This window comes from Sminthopsis crassicaudata, chromosome 2 (genome assembly GCF_048593235.1).
Source record: "Sminthopsis crassicaudata isolate SCR6 chromosome 2, ASM4859323v1, whole genome shotgun sequence".
NCBI lineage: Eukaryota > Metazoa > Chordata > Mammalia > Dasyuromorphia > Dasyuridae > Sminthopsis > Sminthopsis crassicaudata.
Window position 1 is genome coordinate 400,575,665 of NC_133618.1, and position 20,929 is coordinate 400,596,593.

At 33.2% G+C, this 20,929-nt stretch overlaps 1 protein-coding gene across 2 annotated transcripts in view; it reads left to right on the plus strand.

Moving 5' to 3' along the window:
- Nucleotides 1-10,769, plus strand: part of G3BP1 (G3BP stress granule assembly factor 1) — a 31,398-nt gene extending 20,629 nt beyond the window's left edge. Inside the window, exons 5-12 of one of the 2 annotated variants that reach the window (XM_074291855.1) lie at nt 1,481-1,571; nt 2,435-2,528; nt 4,032-4,233; nt 6,018-6,119; nt 6,306-6,417; nt 6,621-6,749; nt 6,830-6,960; nt 9,616-10,769. In XM_074291855.1, coding sequence (XP_074147956.1) covers nt 1,481-1,571; nt 2,435-2,528; nt 4,032-4,233; nt 6,018-6,119; nt 6,306-6,417; nt 6,621-6,749; nt 6,830-6,960; nt 9,616-9,822 — 1,068 coding nt within the window. In that variant the 3' untranslated portion in view covers nt 9,823-10,769. The remainder of the gene's footprint in view (nt 1-1,480; nt 1,572-2,434; nt 2,529-4,031; nt 4,234-6,017; nt 6,120-6,305; nt 6,418-6,620; nt 6,750-6,829; nt 6,961-9,615) is intronic. The other variant, XM_074291856.1, reaches the window with a different exon arrangement.
- The last annotated feature ends 10,160 nt before the right edge of the window (nt 10,770-20,929 follow it).

The window sequence follows — 20,929 nt, forward strand, 5'->3', positions numbered from 1 at the left end:
ATTCACTTACAATAAATTCTCCATTTTACTAGACTTCCAGAATAGCTAAGTATAAAGTATTGTCCAGATTATGGATCCCAATTCTACTTTAATGGATTCCTTGGAACCAGGAGATTGAGGTGCAACAATTAAATCTTGACATATAAACCATGTCCAACAACTGATAAAAAGGAATGAGAAAAGCCCTTGTCTGAGGAGATTAAAAGTACTATAAAGGAAAATTCCCTGGAGTCTTTGAAGCTTTTAGTCAAAAACCTGAAACTTGTTTGTTTCTCTTGTGCCCAAATTGCTCATCGTTAGCTGGGTCCCAAATCATCTTCCCTGAGAATAAAGGTAGTTCATACTACCTCAGGGTTCCTTTAGTGTTTCTTGGTTTCTGGCCCATAACACTTCACTCCCAACCCTGATCATTATTAATCTTATAGAGTGGCCAGAGTCAAATATGAGCTTTTAAGCACTATAACTTCCATCCTCTTATTCTTTTAGCAAAGTTGAGAGATTTCCATCAAAACAGAATAAAAAAGGCATAAACCCTTCTTACTGACCTATTCCCCCATCTGAGGCCTTCCTGTGGATGTATGCAGCCATATGTGGACCTGTTTGGGGCTTACCTATAGCTAATTAGGACTTTGTTGCTGTTCTATCCAACTGCATACTAGGATGCCACTGCCCTTTAATTTTTCACTGCTGGTGTTATCAGCTACTTCTTGTAGACTGTATGATTCATTGTTTTGTTTTTGTTTTTTCGTAGTTTTTATTTACCAGATATATGCATGGGTAATTTTATAACATTGACAATTGCCAAAACTTTTGTTCTAAATTTTCCCCTTCTCCCCCTCACCCTCCCCCATAGATGGAAGGTTGACCATGTATGACTCATGTTGAAGATACCAGAACATCACTTTTTTCCCCTTACTCTAGTACAACCTGTGTTATTGCTTTCTGAGCCTACTAATTTTGAAGTCAGCTTTCACTGTTTTTCTTATTTAGCTTTTTGCCACTGGCCTTTTTTGAATTTACATGGGAAGACCATGTTAACTACCCTCATTACTATTGGTGAGCCTAAATTGAATTTGTTTTTGGGTGCTTGTGTCCATGCAAACCCTATTCTTAATTTAAGAGATCTTAACTATAGATTACAGATCTGTAAGGATGTTAACATGTAGTATTCAAGAAGTATTGATGCTTGTGGTTTTTTTTTTTTTTTTAATTTTTTAAATTTTATTATATATTTTTTTATAATATTGTCCCTTGTATTCCTTTTTCCAAATTATCCCCCCCCTCCCTCTACTCCCTCCCCCAGATGACAGGCTATCCCATACATTTTACTTGTGTTACAATATAACCTAGATACAATACATGTGTGTAAATATTAAAGAATGGTATAAACTCATTTCAGTCCTTGTTATCTGTTATCAGATGACCAAGTTCTTGAAATGTCAGCTAAGTAAGTAAATGCCTTTCCCCTTTTACCTTTCAGGGTTCTGTTGCAAACAAATTCTATGTTCATAATGACATCTTCCGGTACCAAGATGAGGTTTTTGGTGGTTTTGTCACTGAACCCCAAGAAGGTAAAGAAAATAATATATATTGACTTTTCTTTTTATATGTCAGTTTATTGGTCAACTATCAGTAGTGTCTTGGGACTGTTACATAGAAGGCTAGCATTTTTAGTTTACTGACCACTTTTTGAAACTTTTGTCTTTACATTTACCTGAAGAAAAGTATTCTATTTTATTTGAATGGGATAAGAGCTTAACTGTTAATCAACTTGTGATTAACTCATGGGAGCTAATTGTTAACAGTATTTTACACCTTGAAAATTGGTAAACCTACAAATCCGGGTTTGCCTGGATTTAAGAAAGTGATGAATAAAAATGGTAATAATGCAAATTAAACTTAAAGTGTGTACTGGGGCAGCTAGAAGGTATACTGGAGTCAGGAGCACCTGAGTTCAAAAGTAGCCTCTAGACACTATCACTTAACCATGATTTCTTCAACCTTAACACCTTCTCCCCCCCAAAAGTATACTTTTTATGCATTTCTCTTCCTAGAAAACCAATTGTTAGTTAAATATTTACTAGCGCACATCTAAGTCCATATGACAAGACCATCTAGTAGGTTTTTGGGTGGTCTTTTTGATATGAGTAATTTCCTAGTTGAGACTTTATACATAAAAAAGAATTCCAGGCATTACACCATATATTCTGGGCTCTACCTTGTAAATTCTGTAATTTAGTAAAATTGTTTTCCACTGAAGGATGCTTCCACAAAAAGCTAAAACTTTAATTATAATTGATTATAAAAGATCTGATAACTAGGGTTGCTTTCTCATGTGTTGCACATTTTTTTAACCTAATTTTCTTCAGATATGTCATTTATGTGTTTTGATTGAATAGTTGCATAATTGTTTTAATCTTATTCCCCAAAATAGAATCTGAAGAAGAAGTAGAAGAACCAGAGGAAAGACAGCAGACTCCTGAAGTAGTTGCTGATGATTCTGGAACTTTTTATGACCAGACTGTCAGGTAAAAAAAACTTTCTTAGAACTAAGTAGAAACTGATTTCTAAAGTTAATTTTCTCATGTTGTAGTAGGAATTTATAAACAAATCCTAGAATCATAGGTTCCATAATCTCTATATTTTTCTGGGATAGAAAACAGTACTTTGAGCTGTTAATGGTAAAATAATCTTGAACTTATATTTTCTTGCTCCCCCCCTCCCCCCCCCCCCCGAGGCTGGGGTTAAGTGACTTGCCCAGGGTCACACAGCTAGGAAATGTTAAGTGTCTGAGACCAGATTTGAACTCTGGTCCTCCTGAATTCAAGGCTGGTGCTGTATCCACTTTGCCACCTAGCTGCCCCTTGAACTTATGTTTTATAAATGGTTAATAGACAAGGCAACAGTGAATCATAGTTGAAAGACTTGGAGCTAGATTACTGGTTAATTGTTTTAGTCCTGCCCAACTCTTCATGACCCCTTTTGGGTTTTTCTTGCAAAGATACTGGAATGGTTTCCTTTTCCTTTTCTAGCTTATTTTATAGATGAAGAACTGAGACAAACAATATTAGGTGACTTGCCCAGGATCACATAGTCACTAAGGCCAGATTTGAAAATGAGTCCTCCTGACTCCAGGGCTGATAAGCTATCACTTCCCTTCCTTATCTCTGGGATACCTCCTGGCTGTTTACAATAGACAAGTTACTTAATCTTTCAAACCTCAATTTCCTTATCCTTAACATGGAAAATATTTGAACTCTATACCTCATAGGTTAAGAGAAGTTGGGGGAAATTGACAAACTAAAGGACAATTTAAATGTGAATTGTTGGTATTATAAAATAGATAATACTTTCATTGTATCTTATTTTTGTCTTACACTTAAATGAAAGGAAAACTACAGCTACCATATGTAAAGATAAAATGGTTAAGGAACAAGACCCCCATGTGTCCAGTCACAGTTCAGTTATTGAGTATTATGTGTTGAATGCTTTATCTTCTTGAGCTTAGAATCTAATTGGAAGAAACAGCAGAATGACAATAATAGAAGAATTAAATATTATAAGGCAGGACTGCTGAATGAATCATTGTTTCTGACATCTAATTGATCCAATTTTTAATGGTTATAAAATGCTTTTTATTGTTTATAATGATGCATAGTTGTGCACAGTACATACACACTACATTGGAAAGCTCTTATTTTTAGAAAACTTATTTCAAGTTTAAAAACAAATCAACAAACCTGTATTGGATTGCTATCTAGAAAAGGGAAAAGGGGAACTGAAGGGAAAAAAATCTGCAACAAGGTTTTGCAAAGGTGAATGTTGAAAACTATCTTTGCATGTGTTTGGAAAAATAAGCTATTTAAAAAACTAACAAACATTGATTTTTCTCCTATTTTCCAGTCTTCTGGAGAATTATTACTACTGTTTTTGGTTCATGATTAGGGTCAAAAATCTTAGAACTGAAGTAAGACAACTTTACTGTTGAACTCTAAGAAATAGAATGACTTGTTGTTCCTTCACATTATAAGCAATGATCTAGAGGAGCACTTAGAGGAGCCTGTTGTGGAGCCAGAACCGGAGCCAGAACCAGAACCTGAGCAAGAAGCTGAACCTGAAATTCATGAAGAAAAGTCTGAACCAGCTTTGGAAGAGCCTGTGTCTGAGGAGACACAAAAGAGCTCATCTCCTGTGCCTGTGGATTCTGCTCCAGCAGCACAGGAGGACTTAAGAGTAAGGAAGTTTACAACATCTATTTTTAGTGATCCAGTAATTTTTATAGTTTGTATGAACAAGTTTTTAGTGAAAGTTTCTTCACATTAAATTCTTAAGAGTTCTGCCTGGTAACAAAATACAAGTTGCTTAAAATATCTTTTAAAAATATCCTAAAAAATCCTCTATATTCCTCTGCTACTTCCTTTCAGAAATTGTCCCATAAAACAAATATTTTTTAAACATAGGTAATAAAGGAAGAAAACTACGAACTGTTTAACTAATTAAAAATGTCTAAAAAATGTATAATTTATTATAACTGGGGACTTCTCCACTTGTACAAAAGAATAGATTGGAACATCTCATCTCTTCTTTGGATCTATGCTTATTTATAATTTTTTTTTTTTTTTTTTTTGAGGCTGGGGTTAAGTGACTTGCCCAGGGTCACACAACTAGGAAGTGTGAAGTGTCTGAGACCAGATTTGAACTCAGGTCTTCCTGAATTCAAGGCTGGTGCTCTATCCACTGCACCACCTAGCTGCCCCTTATTTATAAATTTATAACATCCACTTTTAGGTTTTTTTTTTTTTTTTTTTTTTTAACAATCATTTTGTGTGTATGTATGTATGTATAGGTTTTGCTTAGTTTTATTTGACTGCTTAGTTCTATCACTTCGTGTAAATTTTTCCATATTTTTCTATATTCATAATATTTTTTATTTCTTAACTGCACAATGCTATTCTATTACATTCATGTGTTACAGTTTATTTAGTCATTTCCCAATTGATGGGCACTTTTTTTGTTTGTTTGTTTTGTTTTAAAGTTCTTTACTATTTCCAAAAAAATGCTGCTATTTTGATCTATATTTGGACAATTGCTTCCTTGGAGTATAAGACTGGCATTGAAATCTCTGGACATTGTATGGACATTTTAATTGCTTTATTTGCATAATTCCAAATTGCTTTCATAAATGGTTGTGTACTGATTCACAATTCCACTAACAATATACTGATAATATCTATCTTCCATATAGCTGCCCCCTGATATTGACTACTCCCATATTATCATCTTTGTTAACTTTTCAAGATGGGAGGTAATAAGCCATGAATGATATATGAAACTCAAGTTCATGAGGGTTTTATAAGTTTACCACAGCTTATAACCATGTCCTTCACCCCTTCCTTTTAACTTCATTTGATGGATTGTCATCATATTCACGATTACAACATTGTCCATGTCCTTATGCTGCATTTGGGCTGTTTTCAGTACTCAATACCCATAGCTGTTTTATTACTTCATTTCAGCCTCTTAAAATTTTAGCCCCTGGACTCTCCTTTGATAGGGGAACATAGTTATTGCTTCCCCATCTCCCTGTTTTTCAATTTCCCTCTATATGTATGTGGCACATTTCATATGCAGTTTTGGTTTGAATGTCTTGTATTGATTTTCCCCTTGAGGCCTATTTCCTCATTATTCTTCCCCACCTTTCACTAGCTCAATATTGGAAGAGGATTTATCTGAATTCTAGAATGAAATTTTTTTTTCTCATTATGGTTTGTTACCTTTAATGAAACAGTTCTGTCCCAAAGCAGAAAACATCATGGCCGCTGTCATTTTAAGATTGTTTAGCTAGTATTATCTATGTTCGGGATTCTTAAGGCTGAAAAACAATATTGAAAGCTGGAATGGGTGGGTATGTAAACTTGTTATATTGGGAATATCTGCTTCTTAAGAAAAAAAAAAGACAATTTATATAAAGTTGCAAATTATGGCTGATCTTTCTTTGTTTATATAATTTCCTTCAGACATTTTCCTGGGCATCTGTGACCAGTAAGAACCTTCCACCTAGTGGAGCTGTTCCAGTGTCTGGGATACCGCCTCATGTTGTTAAAGTACCAGCTTCACAGGTGAAGTTGTAGTATGAAAGTTTGGATGCTTCTATTCTAGATTTGGCTTTTACAAACATTCTTTTGTTGGCTCTGTAGGGTAGAGATAGGAAATGGTGCAAAGATTGTAGCAGATAACTTATATTAGTAATTTTAATATGGTGACATTTGTTTATTTACATACAAATTAAATTGTTTTAAATTCAGGCTCGTCCAGAATCAAAACCGGAATCTCAGACACCACCACAGAGGCCTCAGAGAGACCAGAGAGTGAGAGAACAACGAACTAATATCCCACCTCAGAGAGGACCCAGACCAAGTAAGAGGACTTTAGGAAGTATGGTTTATCTTAAAGGTTATTATTTTTGTGTTTCAGATTAGATAAATGACTTTTTTCCTTTTTTAAAAATAATTGTTGGTTAGAACCTTTAATTATGATATAATGACCACTGAAATGAGTACATGCTTTTATTGATTTTTTTTTTTTTTTAATATAACTTGAAGTATTTTCTTTCTTTCAAGTTCGTGAAGGTGGTGAACAGGGTGATATGGATACGAGGAGAATTGTGAGATATCCAGACAGTCACCAGCTTTTTGTTGGAAACCTTCCACATGATGTGGACAAAGCAGAACTAAAAGATTTCTTCCAAAGTAGGTTACTGAATTGTGTGAAGTTGGGTTGAAAGTGTAAGTTCTTTTGGCATAACAACAGGCCTAACAAATGACCGAAGGTTTCTGTGTTTCGTTCAAAGGTTATGGGAATGTTGTGGAACTTCGAATTAATAGTGGTGGAAAGTTACCCAATTTTGGTTTTGTGGTGTTTGATGACCCAGAGCCAGTTCAGAAGATCCTTGGCAGCAGAGTAAGACTATTTCATACATATATCGTATTTCTTTTTTTTTTTTTTTTTTTTTTTCAAAACATGTGTGGACAATTCTTCAACATTAGCCCTTGCAAAACCTTGTGTTCCTATTCTCTTCCCCTTCTCTTATGCCCTCCCCATCCAATATATGTTAAACATAGTAGAAATATGTTAAATCCAATATATGCATACATATAATATTGTATTTCTAAGGAATCATGGCGTATTGGTAATGTGTGTTTTGTTTAAATATATTCATGACTCTTATTTTATGAGAACATTTATTTTTCTTGTTAGATTTGACTGACTGCTGAATTCCATTTTTGATCTCTTTAATACCTTTTTTTCCAAGTGAAAAAAAGTATTGTAATATTAAAAAAGTACTAATATCGTATTTTGCAAATGATGACTATATAAGAATGATTTTTTTTTTTGTATATTTAAAAACCAAGATGTTAAAAAATACTACCGCATTCATTCCAAAATCTTGTCCTTTCGCTTAGGGCATAGTTGTGTACAAATAAATAAATAGATATAATGTTGAAATAAAGAAGATACTAGGTATTATGGTAGGTCAGAGGAAGGAAAGACTAATAATGATTTCATTATTTGAATAAATTACTTGAGACTGAGATACACCCCTACTTTCAGTATAAAGATAGTTCCCTACAGAAAAACTCTTCTGTACAATAATCCAACACTTCCATTAGGAAAATTAATTTAGTGTCAGGAGAGAATAATTACTTGTGTCACAAAGCTGGCACATTGTTTTGTCTTTTATATTTATATACACATTAAAATTTCTTAGAAACACTATTGTTTTTTGCAGGAGATTATATTGTATATTTTCTCTTAATAGTTTCAGCAACCAATAGAAAAATGAAGCCAAATTTGTTGCAGTGAATTGCTGCAAATTTGGTATTTGTCCTTATACACTTTATTTCTGATTCTTTTTTAATTAAAAAAAGCACAATTGTAAATAATGGAGGTTTTGGAAACTGGTAGTACTTTAAAATGGTAATGTCTATTATTACAGTGACTTGGCTCAGTCTGCAAAATGCTAGGAGTGAACAAGCATTACCCCAGTTTCTCAGTACTGGAGGAAATTAGAATAAATAATTTAGTAATCTCTCATTTATAGAATTCCATTAATTAGCAAAAAACTTTTTCTCCCTTCACTGCCTTTCTTTCTATTTAATATTCCCTTCGTGAGTAGTAAGAGCTGTATTTAAAATACTTTAAGGTAGGGGCAGTTAGGTAGTGCAATGGATAGAGCCACTGTCCATAAAGTCAGGAGGATCTAAATTCAAATGCAGCCTCACACTTAACACTAGCTGTGTGACTCTAGGCAAGTCACTTAACCCCACTTGCTTTATCCAAAAAAAAATCTTTTAGGTAACTGTTGGCTACATTAGACCATATTTATCCTAAGTTGAAGGGTTCATGCAATGTCCAATATTCATTTTACTCATCAATAGATCCAAAGTCCACATGTAATATGTGTCTATTGTAACCCATAGCTTAATGGCAGAACCCATTGAACCTCCTTGGTGTCTCCCACTTACGTGCCCATTAAATCAGATCATATGTTAATACAAACATGGTTGTTTAAAAAAGTTGCTTTTCAGCAAAGTTTAATAATTCCCCCTTCTAGTCATTATAAACTCGTTTTAGGACCAATCTATTTGTCTTATTTTCCCTTGTTAGGATAGTCTTAGGAGCATCCTGACAAAGGTAGAAAATAATTTCTTCCTCTCTCTTGCTTATGTAGTTCATGTTCTCTTTGGTTAGGAAAATGAAGATGCCATTCTTAATTCCCTTCTCCATTGGCAAACTTACCTTATAATTTTAATGATTTAATTCTTTTTTTTAATGCAAAGGGTTTTAATCATTGTGTTTTGCCCATATTACCTTCAGATTACAAATCCTTGACAGTACAGCAGTAGTGTCTTCATTATCTTTATCTGGTACCCAATACAATGTCTACACAATTCGCAGGCACTTGATAAATGTTTCTGAAAGAGTAATAAAATCTTGGAATTGGAAGAGATCTTAAAGATGACATTAACCTGATTTCCTTTAAAAGATATTTGGCAAATGATCATCTAAGTCCTACTTGAAAAGAATACCTTGTGTCAAAGCATAGTACCCTTCAACATAACCCATTTATTTGTGGATAAGCTTTAATTAGAAATTTCTTTGCATTCTCCTTTCAGTATCTCAATTTTATTTATCAAGCCAATTTTTCCTTTTCCTTATTTGTATGTGAAAACAAATTAGATCTTTCATAAGCTTTTTTCATCCTTAGTTTTTGGCCTTTTGTCACTCCGGACCTCTTAACAGTTTTATCTTTTATGGCAGCTGAAGAGGTGAACATATGTATCCTGGGGCCACTTTTGGCTATTGTATGGGATAAAGACTTTTTAGGGCTAGCCTAGAAATGGAAACCAAAGTTTTTTGGAAATCAAAGTGCTATAGAAATGTAAAATATTAATGTAAAAAAATCAAATGCACTTTATTTTGTTGAATTCTGAAATTCTGATTCTAAACAGTGAACTTTTAGAATAAACATGTTGAATTTTTATCTAACTTAAATGTTCAAAATTTGGTGGCATTCAGGAACTGTAATTTTAGAAATCTATTTAACTTTTACAGCCCATCATGTTCAGAGGTGAGGTGCGTTTAAATGTGGAGGAAAAGAAGACGCGAGCTGCCAGAGAAGGTGATCGTCGAGATAACAGACCTCGTGGACCAGGAGGCCCACGTAGTGGGCTAGGTGGTGGAATAAGAGGGCCTCCCCGTGGAGGAATGTCTCAGAAACCAGGATTTGGAGCTGGAAGGGGGATTGGTCAACGTCAATGAATTTGGCACAAATCTTCACATGATGGCACAAACCTTTGCTCCTGCAGCGTTGTGAATTTCAGCCTTGGGTATCTTGGAATGTGACCCTAGCCTGTTATATAGACTGCCTACGTTTGATACAATTTCAGGCCCTTTTTTGTTTGTTAATTTTTTTTTTTTTTTTTGCGTGCGTGTGTGTGTATGTTTGTATGTGTATGTGTGTGTGTGTGTGCGCTGTTTTCATTCCCCAGTACCCTTCTAAGTCCTTGTCCCCAATTCCAGTTTTGTGGAACAATATTTTAGGAAAAGTCAATTTTAAAAGAAGAAAAAAAAACTGAAATTCCTTGCTCACCTCAAATATACGGACTAGATTTTTTTCTTCTTTTTCCAACAGTGGTTTTATCCGAAAGGACTATATCTTTTGCTTATAACTGATATTGGAATAATTTTCTTTTTCCTTTTCCACGTGTTCCAAGAATCTGTCATAAAACCAGGATTTGGCAAACATTTTGAGGGCAGGAAAAAACCCCAGTTGTTCATTGAGGGCCATGACTACTCTCTGGTTTGGAGTTGTTGCCACTGGAAAAATTGACAGTCATACTTTTCTCTGTGGCATGGTTAAAAAAATGGAATAAAGGGTATTCATAGAACTTTTTTTTTCTTTTGATACGTGATCACACAAAAATGAATTCTAAACTACTGTTTTTACCACTTGGAATTTTGGATTGTGGGATAAGTTTTAAATGTGTAGAATTCAACTCTTCAAAACGCTTTTCCTGAATTTGTGGAAAAAAATTTTTTATTGAAGTAGGGAGTTTTTTTTTTTCATGTTTTAGTTTGTATTTGTAAAAAAACAAAACAAAACAAAAAAAACAGCAAAATTGTTGTGCCTTCTATTTATCTCTCATTCCAGTCTTGGCAAATTGTTTTAAAATAAATAAAAAATAAAAACATCTAGATTTGCTTTATCAGGTTCAGAGTATGTGGGAATTTTTCCCTGAAATGTTTGTTCATCATAAGCATTATTACATTACATTATCATGATCATATTTAGCTACCTGGTTCTTGAGGATATACAGAAGATGAATCCAAATTGGAATGCTTGTGAGGCACTCTTGATCTAGAGACTGACTTCTTTTAAGTCTTTGGACCTAAAGTTAAAAATCTTACCAAGTAATCATGATCTATATCTGCTCCCTAATTAACAACATGTTAGTTAGAAGGAACTTTTTTTGGGTGGGGTAGGGAGTGGTAAGACAATTGAGGATAAGTGACTTGCCCAGAGTCACTTTGCTAGTTTAAAAAAAAAAAAAAAAAAAAAAAGTCTTGGGACCAGATTTGAACTTAGGTTCTCATTTACTGGTGCCACTTAGCTGCCCATGTTAGCATTTTGAAATGCTTGTGGTAGAGATCTGCTAGTTATCTGCTGCCTCATAAATTAATCTTTTCCAAAGTTTTATTAGTGTGTAAGTCTTAGTTTGTAAGTATGGACAGGTTTTAAAAAAAATTTTAGGTTGGAAGGTTCATGTAAAGAAAGAAGTAATTTAGTATGTATTGTGATGTAGTTAGTGTTGGGAGGTGGTTTATGTAAAATTTTATTTAGATATTTGAAATCTAGCATTGATTTCTCTAATTTACCTATAGAGCAAAGTTATTTTCAATCCCCTAAATATTTCTTGGGGACTATTTACTTTTTGGCTATTGCTGGTTATATTCTCCTTCCTTGGAAGGGATATTGGGAAAGTTCACTTTGTTTTGAAATTTTTTAGAAGATCATGCAATAAAATTGTTGGTTATATGCAATTTTATTTGGAAAAATGATTGAACATACAAATGAATATAAAGAGTAGTGGTTAATGGATTGAACTCTGCTTGGCAAAGGGGAAATCTTCAATCTCAGGATTCTGTTCTGTTTTCTGGCATTCCTTAACTTATTTGAAAGGCAAAATTATTGAAGTTTACAGAAGGAAGATCTTTGCAGACTGATGAATCTGTTAAGGTGAAAACTTAAAGATAAATTCAAAATCTCACTTTCATTTAAAAAATGTGAAATGGGTGAGCTGTAGGTACTACTATCTGGAAAAAAAAGTTTTAATAATGAATCAAAAGTAAAATTTCATTAATATATCCTCTAAAATGAGGGAGCTGTTAACTTTCTTTACTGTTTTTATCAAATCTTTTCTGTTCTGGGCCTATTAAAGAATTTTAACAAGCTGAAATATGCCCAAAGAAAGGTCCAAGTTAAAGGATCCTGGGAGCCATCTGAAAGACAAAAAATTGAGGATGTTGCAAAAGGAGGATTTGGTTATGAGCATAAATAATTTCAAGATACTAGAGAATGAACACTCTCCAAAAACAGGTGAAATCTAAGGAATTGATAAGCTTAATTTCTGTGTATTTACACTTGAAAATTAAAAATATGTTTTGGGTATCGACAGGCAAGTACATTCAATATGTTCAAACCTAGTTTGGGTTTTCATTGTACTTTTCCCCTCAGACTAATAGGCTTATTATTTCATACCATACAATGCAACAATAACAAAAAAAAAATTACATTTACTTAATTGCTATTTAAACATATAAATTAAGAGTTAGTGATATCAGTGGATAATTCAAGAATTCAGATATCATTGTTTTCAGAAATTTTGTTTTCGTTTACTCTCATGTGCACTGAATTATCTGTAGGGAATCTTAACTAGGTGATTAAGTTTCTAATGTTTCTTCTAGTTCTGACACTGATTTTTCAGCAATTTAAAGTTTCTAATGTTTCTTCTAGTTCTGCAATTTAATTTGTTTATATTAAATTGCCTTTTATAGTCATTACTATTAAGTGTAAAGTAAATGTTAGTATTGATAGTTATATTTAAAGAGCTCTATCATTTTGCAAGTACGCTTAAAAAATCCTCAAAACTGGGAGCTTTTGTGTAATGGGTGAAGGACATACTCTATCTAAAGATGAGTTTCTATTAAATTTAGAAAATTTAGTTTTCTAGATGAGTAAAGAGGAACATGTATATGAGAAATTAAACTATTTTAGGACAGTTTTTTTAAAAAATTCTAGTTAACAGACATTTTGTTTAGAGTATACTTTTAAGTAAGATAATGAAATCACATTATAAAGATCTGAAACTGAAGAAACTATTAATGAGCCCAACTTTTTGCCTGTTCATTGCTACATCGTACATATCATTTCTAACTGAATCTTACAGTCTTATACTTGATGAAGTTAATGAAAGATTCTGATTTGACAGCCCTTTGTTACAAGTAGAGGATTCATAGCATGGGAAATAGGTAAGTGATGGTGAATTTTTAATAAAGGATTTTATTTTTTTGGACAACTTAATTTTTTTTTAAATAAGAATTTGAAGACTGGATAAATTTGACTTATTCTAGAGTTGCCTGTCAGCATGTTCCAGATGAAATTGTTTGTTTAATTTATTAGGCCCCATGGATTATCGGATGGGTTGGAGAAGGACTTATATAAATATTTGCCACAAAATGGTCAAATCTGAAGCTTGAATCACAAACATCTAGTACTTTTGTTGCATAGCATTTTAAACATATGGACAAGAATAGTTACCTAATGTTTGTTTCTTTTTTTATACATCATAACTACTATTTCTAATTTCTTATGTGGTATTTTTTTTCTGTATGTTAGAACCTTTTTTTTTTTTTTTTTAAATACCCCATCAGTGACTATTTTTAATAACTCAATATTCCATCTGAATCTGAGACCTTATTTCTTTATGCTAGTTAAGTGACACTGGGCAAATCACTTCTTTGGACTTCATCTTTAATTTGTAAAATGTGGGGTTTTAACATCTTTATAACCCCATTTTATAATCTTACGTACATAAAACACTTGAAGCTGTATTTAATGGCTTTATGTATTTAATTACATTGTGTAATTAATTAAATAAAATCAATCAAATTAATTACACAATGTAATTAAATTAATATTAACATGCCAATTAGTAATTATGTTGTAATTATATATTATACATAAATCATATAATTATGCATTAATATATGATAATTATACATAATTATAAAAATAAAATTATTAAATAATGTAATTAATAAATATTATTATTTTAATTTATCATCTAGGTGGCATAGCAAATAGAGCACTGGGCTTGGACTGGAAGTCTTTCTGACTTCCAGTCTGGCTTTAGACACTTAACTGAATGATTTTGGGCAAGTCATACCTGTAAAATGACCTGGAGAAGGAAATGGCATACCAGTATTCAGGATATTCTAGTATTTTTGCCAAAAAATTCAACCCCAAATGGGGCAACTGAAATGATCCAGTAACAATTACTCTCACACACACACACACACACATCAGAATAGGTTAAAATGTAATCTTCAGGGATGGAAAAAATTGTTCCTCAAATCCATTTTTTGAGAAGGGCATGATCGCATTCTCAGGGCTTAGGCAATATAATGGATGCAAAACTCTTAATTTCTGTTGTATTTGCTCATGTAAAACCCTATGAAATAGTAAAATGATGATGAACAACATGGTGAGGTGATAATATTGCATAAAAATAAGTGAGTTGGGGGTTTGAATTTATGGCTTCAGTACATAAAACAATGCAGAGATGTATGAATCTTTAAAGGAAAAATAAGAATGATAGAAGATTATGGGGTACAAGGGACTTGTTCTCTGTTAAAGAAAAATTCCATAAAATAAAATATAAGTTGACATTAACGTTTTAATATAAAGTTACAGGAAATAATTGAGAAACCAATGATTGGCATTCCCTCTCATTATGGATACTTTTGTGAGATGTCATGGTTGAATACTTAACATTCTAGCTATATGTACTCTTGAACTTCTTGATAGAATTTGCAGTTTGGGTTTCATTTGTGGCAGTTAGAGATTAATGAAGCCAAAATAAAACTGGTGACGTTTAAGAAGGAGTATGAACAGGGAATGAAAAAAATGTAAAAAGTGTGGCAAAAATCTCAGCAAAACTGATGAGTATATTGGGGAAAATGTCAGTTAAAAAGAACTTTTAAAAATCCATGGGGGATTCTGGCCCTAAAGTGGAAGTTGAATATAACTTGAGGAAATTTTAGTGACTAATATTGGAACTAGCATCTAGACTTGATTTTAATTCTAAAGTTCTCGGCCATAACAACAGTTAAACTTTGAGGACATTGAAACTTGAAGGAATGACCTTTCGGATAGCTTTTTAAATGGAATTAATAAGTAGTAATTGCCTACTGTGCTGAATGTTGGTTAAATTAATTTTAGAGGCCAAAATAAGCCTTTTCTTTCATATCTTCCTGGATTATTTTTCTTCATGAGAAAAGAGGAAGTAAAAATATCTGGGTGAAAAAGACTAGGAAATATCTATGAATTTGTGATGCTCTGTAAGGAATGTAAAAAAATTGAGAATTTCCATACATGTGTAGGTGGGGAGGGGCAAAGAGGGCTCTTAGCACTTAAAAGTGAGAATGTAAAATGAAGCCTAATTCTTAGAAATTTTTCTAACTTGCATTTTTTTTTTTAGTGTGTTATTTGGAACCAAATACTAAAGTACTAAAAGTACTAAAAAGTACTTACCTACCTTCCTTTGACATTTAGTTCATCTGGATTTTTCTTTCCTACTTATGAGTCATAGAACCTGAGAATTGGATAGGATCTTGGACCATGTATTTCTTTACTATTGTAAATTCCCTCATTCCCCCCATTTTTATATGTCTCAGGTTCTCGCTGTTAACTTATCTAGTTCTGAATAAAATCTTCCCACCTCCTAGACATCAAAGGTTAGTAAATAGTTATAAGTTCAACCAATCCACTCAGAAAATTTCAGAAAACTTTTATTTTTTTTTCATTTTTTTTTGTTGGAATCAGTATGGATGGGTTTGCAGCTGGTTCAATAAATATATTTTTATATACATGTTCCACAGAAATCTTACATTCCATTTTAAAACTGCAGAAATAGATTTTTTTTTTCCAAGCCAAAAAAATATGTACCATTACTTTTGTTAGTTCATGCAAAAAAAAAAAAAAAAAAAAAAAAAACGGGTTGGAATCATACAAGTTAAGAGTTTAGTTGGAAGTAAAAATGTTGCATTAAGGAAGCAGTTGCTTGATGTGCTGCCAGACAGGTCCTTAACTGTGGTATTAAGGCCATACCAATTTTATACATTATGTACAAATAAATTCCCATATAAAAGATAGGGATATCACATTTTCATCAGGGATAGAAGGTAGAAGGGGAGCTTAAAGGTATTCTGCACAGTTTTTTCTGTTAACTTTCTTTGAGGCTCCCTTTGTGTTGGTGACTTGTTTTTGGCCTTTTTGCCCTTGGAAGTGTAATGCTCAGGATAAATGAACCCTGCAAGTTTTTTTCCTTGTATTTTCTGCAAGTTTTGGTGAATTTCCCTCTCCCTCCCCAAATCTCTGCCTAATGATGATTCAAACTGGTGATTATACTGTAACTTTAAAGATAAATACCTCCTAAGTTTAGAATGGTTTTCTTAAAAATATGTGAAAAATGTATCTGAGGAAACTTTTTTGAAAAACTTCATATATGTATAAGAAATTAACACTAATTTTAGAGAGGAGTATGTTAATATTAGTATGATAGTTACCTTCTAAAATTTTTTTTTCCCTAAAATTTCAACTTCAAGGGCTAGACAATGGCCTTGGATCCTTCTTAGCCTTTGAAACAACTATTAAGCACCTACTATGTTCCAGGCACTATGCTAAGTACCAATATATGATTTCATCCTTATGATAAGCGTGGGGGAGATAGGTGCTAATATTGTCACTATTTTATAGCTAAGGAAACCGGCAGACAAGTTAAGTCAGATCGATTAAGTATCTAAGGCTGAATTTTAGATTTGATCATCCACTGTGCCAACTCTATACCCATTCCCTCTTTCCAAAACAGGAGTAGTAATTTTTCCAGTAAAGGTCAAGGCTTTATAGCAAGTACATAAAAAGAGCAAATCCTTTAAGCTACTATTGTCTCTTTCAGTCTGTCATGGTTGAGTTATGGTCTCTCTATGAACTAGCCAATGAATTCTGTTCCATTCCTGATTGGAACAAATTAAACATTTTCATCCAATGCAAGTTTGTAGCCATTTTAAAAGTATTAAAATAGCTTTACTTTCTAATGTAAAAACTTCTTTGATGACAAGTTTGATTTTTTTTTTTTCTTTTCCTTTTACACTAAGCATCAGATTTATAAATTCAAATTAGAAGTTAATTTCTAAGAGGAGGTGGAAAGTGAATTTTGTGGCTTTTGTTTGGCTAAGATCAAAGAATTTAAAAAGTATCTAATCTGTTACATGGTTAAATATATAGAACCTTCCTATGTACTTGTGTACTTAATTTACATTGTTCTCTGGATTGCAGATTATTGCTCATACAGCTAGAGCCTTTGGGAGTCTCCAGGCCATAGTGAATTACTGGAATTTCAGATGATGTCAAAATAGAAAGAAAATTGCGTGTTGGAGAAAAGTATAAAAATTTTTGTGCAAGAAGTAATGAAGAATGTCAATATTGTAATATTGGGAAGAAACTAGGTTGATCAGGTGTCAAGAGTGAGAATAGGACAGTTCTAGAATCATACTTGCATCTGAAAGGTTAAAAGACTTAGAAGAAACCTTATGTTGGCTAGATTCTCTCCATGAAGGAGTTTTGGAAACATATAGGTTTGGAAACCTCTTTGTAAGAGGTGGATTGTGATATGTCCTGAATATAAGTGCATACCTGCACTGCTTGGATTCCCCAGAGGATATTTTCTGGAGAAACATGCTGTGGCCTTATCCCTCCCTGTGTATTAGTGCTTTTTTGTTTTTTGAGCTGGGAATCAAACCTGCATCTGGGTTAGTTTGCACAGGGGCTGCTGATAATTTTCTTCCTGTAGGAGTAAGGATCCATGAACTTGTATTTGTTATTGTTTTTTATAACTTTAAACATTCATTTCCTTTGTAATCCTAAATTTGTTTGAGACTTCTAGAATGCCAAATGATCTCTGACAAAAAAAGAACCTCTGGTAGAGGGCATTTAATCTGTTAGTTACTGTTAACCTTTGGGCAAGTCACATTGATTTTTTTTTTTCCTTCTTCCAATGGTTAAGAAGAGAATAATCTCACTAGAGGAAAATATTCCTTTATGGAGAAGAATATCCACTGTGTTTTTAAATTTAAAGTCTTAGTAACCCAGATCAATTGCAAGGGCATGTCCCTTCCAAACTAAGGTAGTCGCTATTCATGGCTAGCATTTTCTGGGTTGAGGACATTTAAATAAGACTTAATGGAAACTAGCCCATGAAGTAGTTATCAGATATAGTAACTAATTAAATAATGTATGCCATTAACTGAAAGGACTCCCAGTGTGATACTACGTAACTTCCTCTTTTCCCATCTTCCCTCTATTGATTGGAATTGCTCATGAGTAGAGTTTGTCAACTCACTTTTGATAAAGTGCAGTACTCAAATTGTCCAAGTTAGAAGTGATTTTGCTGTCATCTTTTGTCAAGACAGTGCTTGCTCATGTTGCAAACATTTTCTGTCAGATTATAGGATTAGGAGGAAAATATTGGAAGTTTAAACCAGTGACAACACAGATTGATAATCTGGATCAAGGTTAGTCCTGCTAAATTCTTATAATTAATATTTAAGAGTCCTATCTTTTAATCAATTTCATGCAGAAAAAAGTTCAAACAATAAAGTCAGAGGATGTAGTTTTGACTAAGATATGTCTTGAAAGGAGGTAGAAATACTTCTAATTTAGAGAAAATTGAGTTGTCACTACTTTTAAAAAATCATTTTTTATCAAGGAGGCATTATATTGCTTTTTCTGTCTCTTCGTAGTAAAGAAGAGCATTCCCCAGATCTTAAGGTATTGATACCAAGCCTTATCCATTGAGAAACTATTTGAATTTTTCTGAAAGCAATCTTGTTAATAATTTCAAGGCAAATTTATCTTCACTTTTTCTACTTCTATGTTGTCATTCCATATTGATTTCAGGCTTCTACTTTCTAAATTTTTCTTTGCTTTGAAATGCCTTCTGTTTAAAGGAGAACTATTAATGAGCCAGTTTGGTAAGTGGTCACTCATTACTTGAAGCAATTTAACCTTAAAGAGATTTCTTTATTCTTAAGTCTTATGCTCCAGAGCAAAATTCAAACCAGTGCTTAATGTACATCATTACTTCTACCTGACCAGCTGAAGAAAGTTAATAAAATTCATGAAATGCCTGAGAAAAAGGACAGAATTGTGATTATGGGAATGTTATGAATTCTATGAAGTTTATCTTTAGCTATATCTTGTTTCCAGTCTGTGTCTTTTATGAATTGAGACATAATGCAAATTTAGCTGATTGATCCTTAAGGTAATTGTTGCAGCCATTCACCTATTTCTACCATTTACCTAACATTCTAGCTTATAGATTCCTTAGAGAAGGAAATGTTGCTAAAAGAACGACTTTCTCGCTAAGTTATTTGTATCCTAGTCCCTACACCACTGTTTGTGATAGTTAAAATTTTTGGGAAATATAGTATAACTATTAAACAGGAGAGAGCTGGAGAAAATCCCTGGAGAAGGGCAAAGAATGGCAGTTCATGAACTTACTCAAAACTCATCAGTTCAGTTCACCAGATGATGGAACATGGGGATACCATCATGTGCATACTTATCTGCATGACAAATGACTCCCTTTGCTGCTAAAGAGATCTACTTTGGACAACGAAAATATAGGGAAGAAAAAATTAAAGGAGACATTCTAGAATGTGGTCAATGTGAACTTTTCTGAGACTCAGCTCATGTTTGGACTTGTAAAGCTGCCTTTTCCCCCCCCAGAGTTGGAAGACAAGACTAAATTCAGAGTCCAGCCAAGGTTTTTCGAAATATATATACTGACCATGTCCTGAAAAGGGAAATACCCATTTTTTTTTTTAATTGGAAGAGGCCTCATCTTTTTCTGAACTATGCAATTCAATCTTTTCCTTTTGTCAGATTCTAGAGATAACTTCTAAGAGCATTTTAAACCTTTCCCAACTCTTCAAAGCTCATATTCTACACGGTTACCCAAACTGTTTCTATACTTGCTTACCTTTTTCTAATTCTACCCTCTTCCCCCACCAACCAAATGCTCAAAACTGGGGTTTAGTTCAGATTCTGACTTAAATCAGACCTAATGCTAGCAAAGTATTGATTTTATACTTTCTTGGGTGTTTCAATGATGTGAGAGGGTCCGTCTTTTGCTTTTATATTTGTTATACAGATAGCATGAGTAAGGGCAAAAAAAGAACAAGAGACCCGCTAATGTCAAGAGTGTAAAAGATAAATTTGTACCCTTCTATAATTTGTGTGAACATCAGTGTATCCTAATGGGAGACGCAGGAGAAGGGTTTGCTGCTTATAAAGGTAGATCTTTTGGAACAAGAGAATAGGAGCATATGGGATTGGGAAATCATGATTTATGTAAGGTTTTGTTTCATTTTCAAATTTTGGCTTGAGGAATTGAGGCTTCAGTTCCTGTTCTATCATAGGTCTTGATTGCTATAGGGATTTAAGGTTTACAAAATAGTTTTCTTGTAACAGTTGGGAATTAGCTAGTGTAAAAGATTATTATCTCCATTTTAACAGATGAGGAAAATCATAAAAAGCACATTCTTGAATGAAACACAAATCATTTAAATTTTATTTACAGATGGGAAAACAGGTCAAGAGGTAAGAAATGATTTGATGTAGATCACTCAACAAATTAGTAATAGAAGTAGGACCAGAATCCAACTTTTCCAGGGGTCATTTTTCTGTATGATGCTGCCTTTCAGCCAGGCTGTACAGTACCAAAAAACCCCATGTTCTGTATCTGTTAGCCACTTAAGAGTATTAAGTTGAAGAGAAGATGTTAACCTGCATTAATATTAATATAATAATATTAAGTTGAAGAGAAGATGCTAACCTGCATTAATTCCTTCATTCAGGACTTCCCTGTATTATTTACATTACAGATTCAGTCCTTATGATGTGTGTGCACTTGTGTGTATGAATTTATAAATGAATCTTTACTGACTTCCTGCTCTTAATTGGGAAAACACTTAGGAATAAAAAAGATTTAAAGTAAATAGACATATCTCTCTAGACTTTTCGATA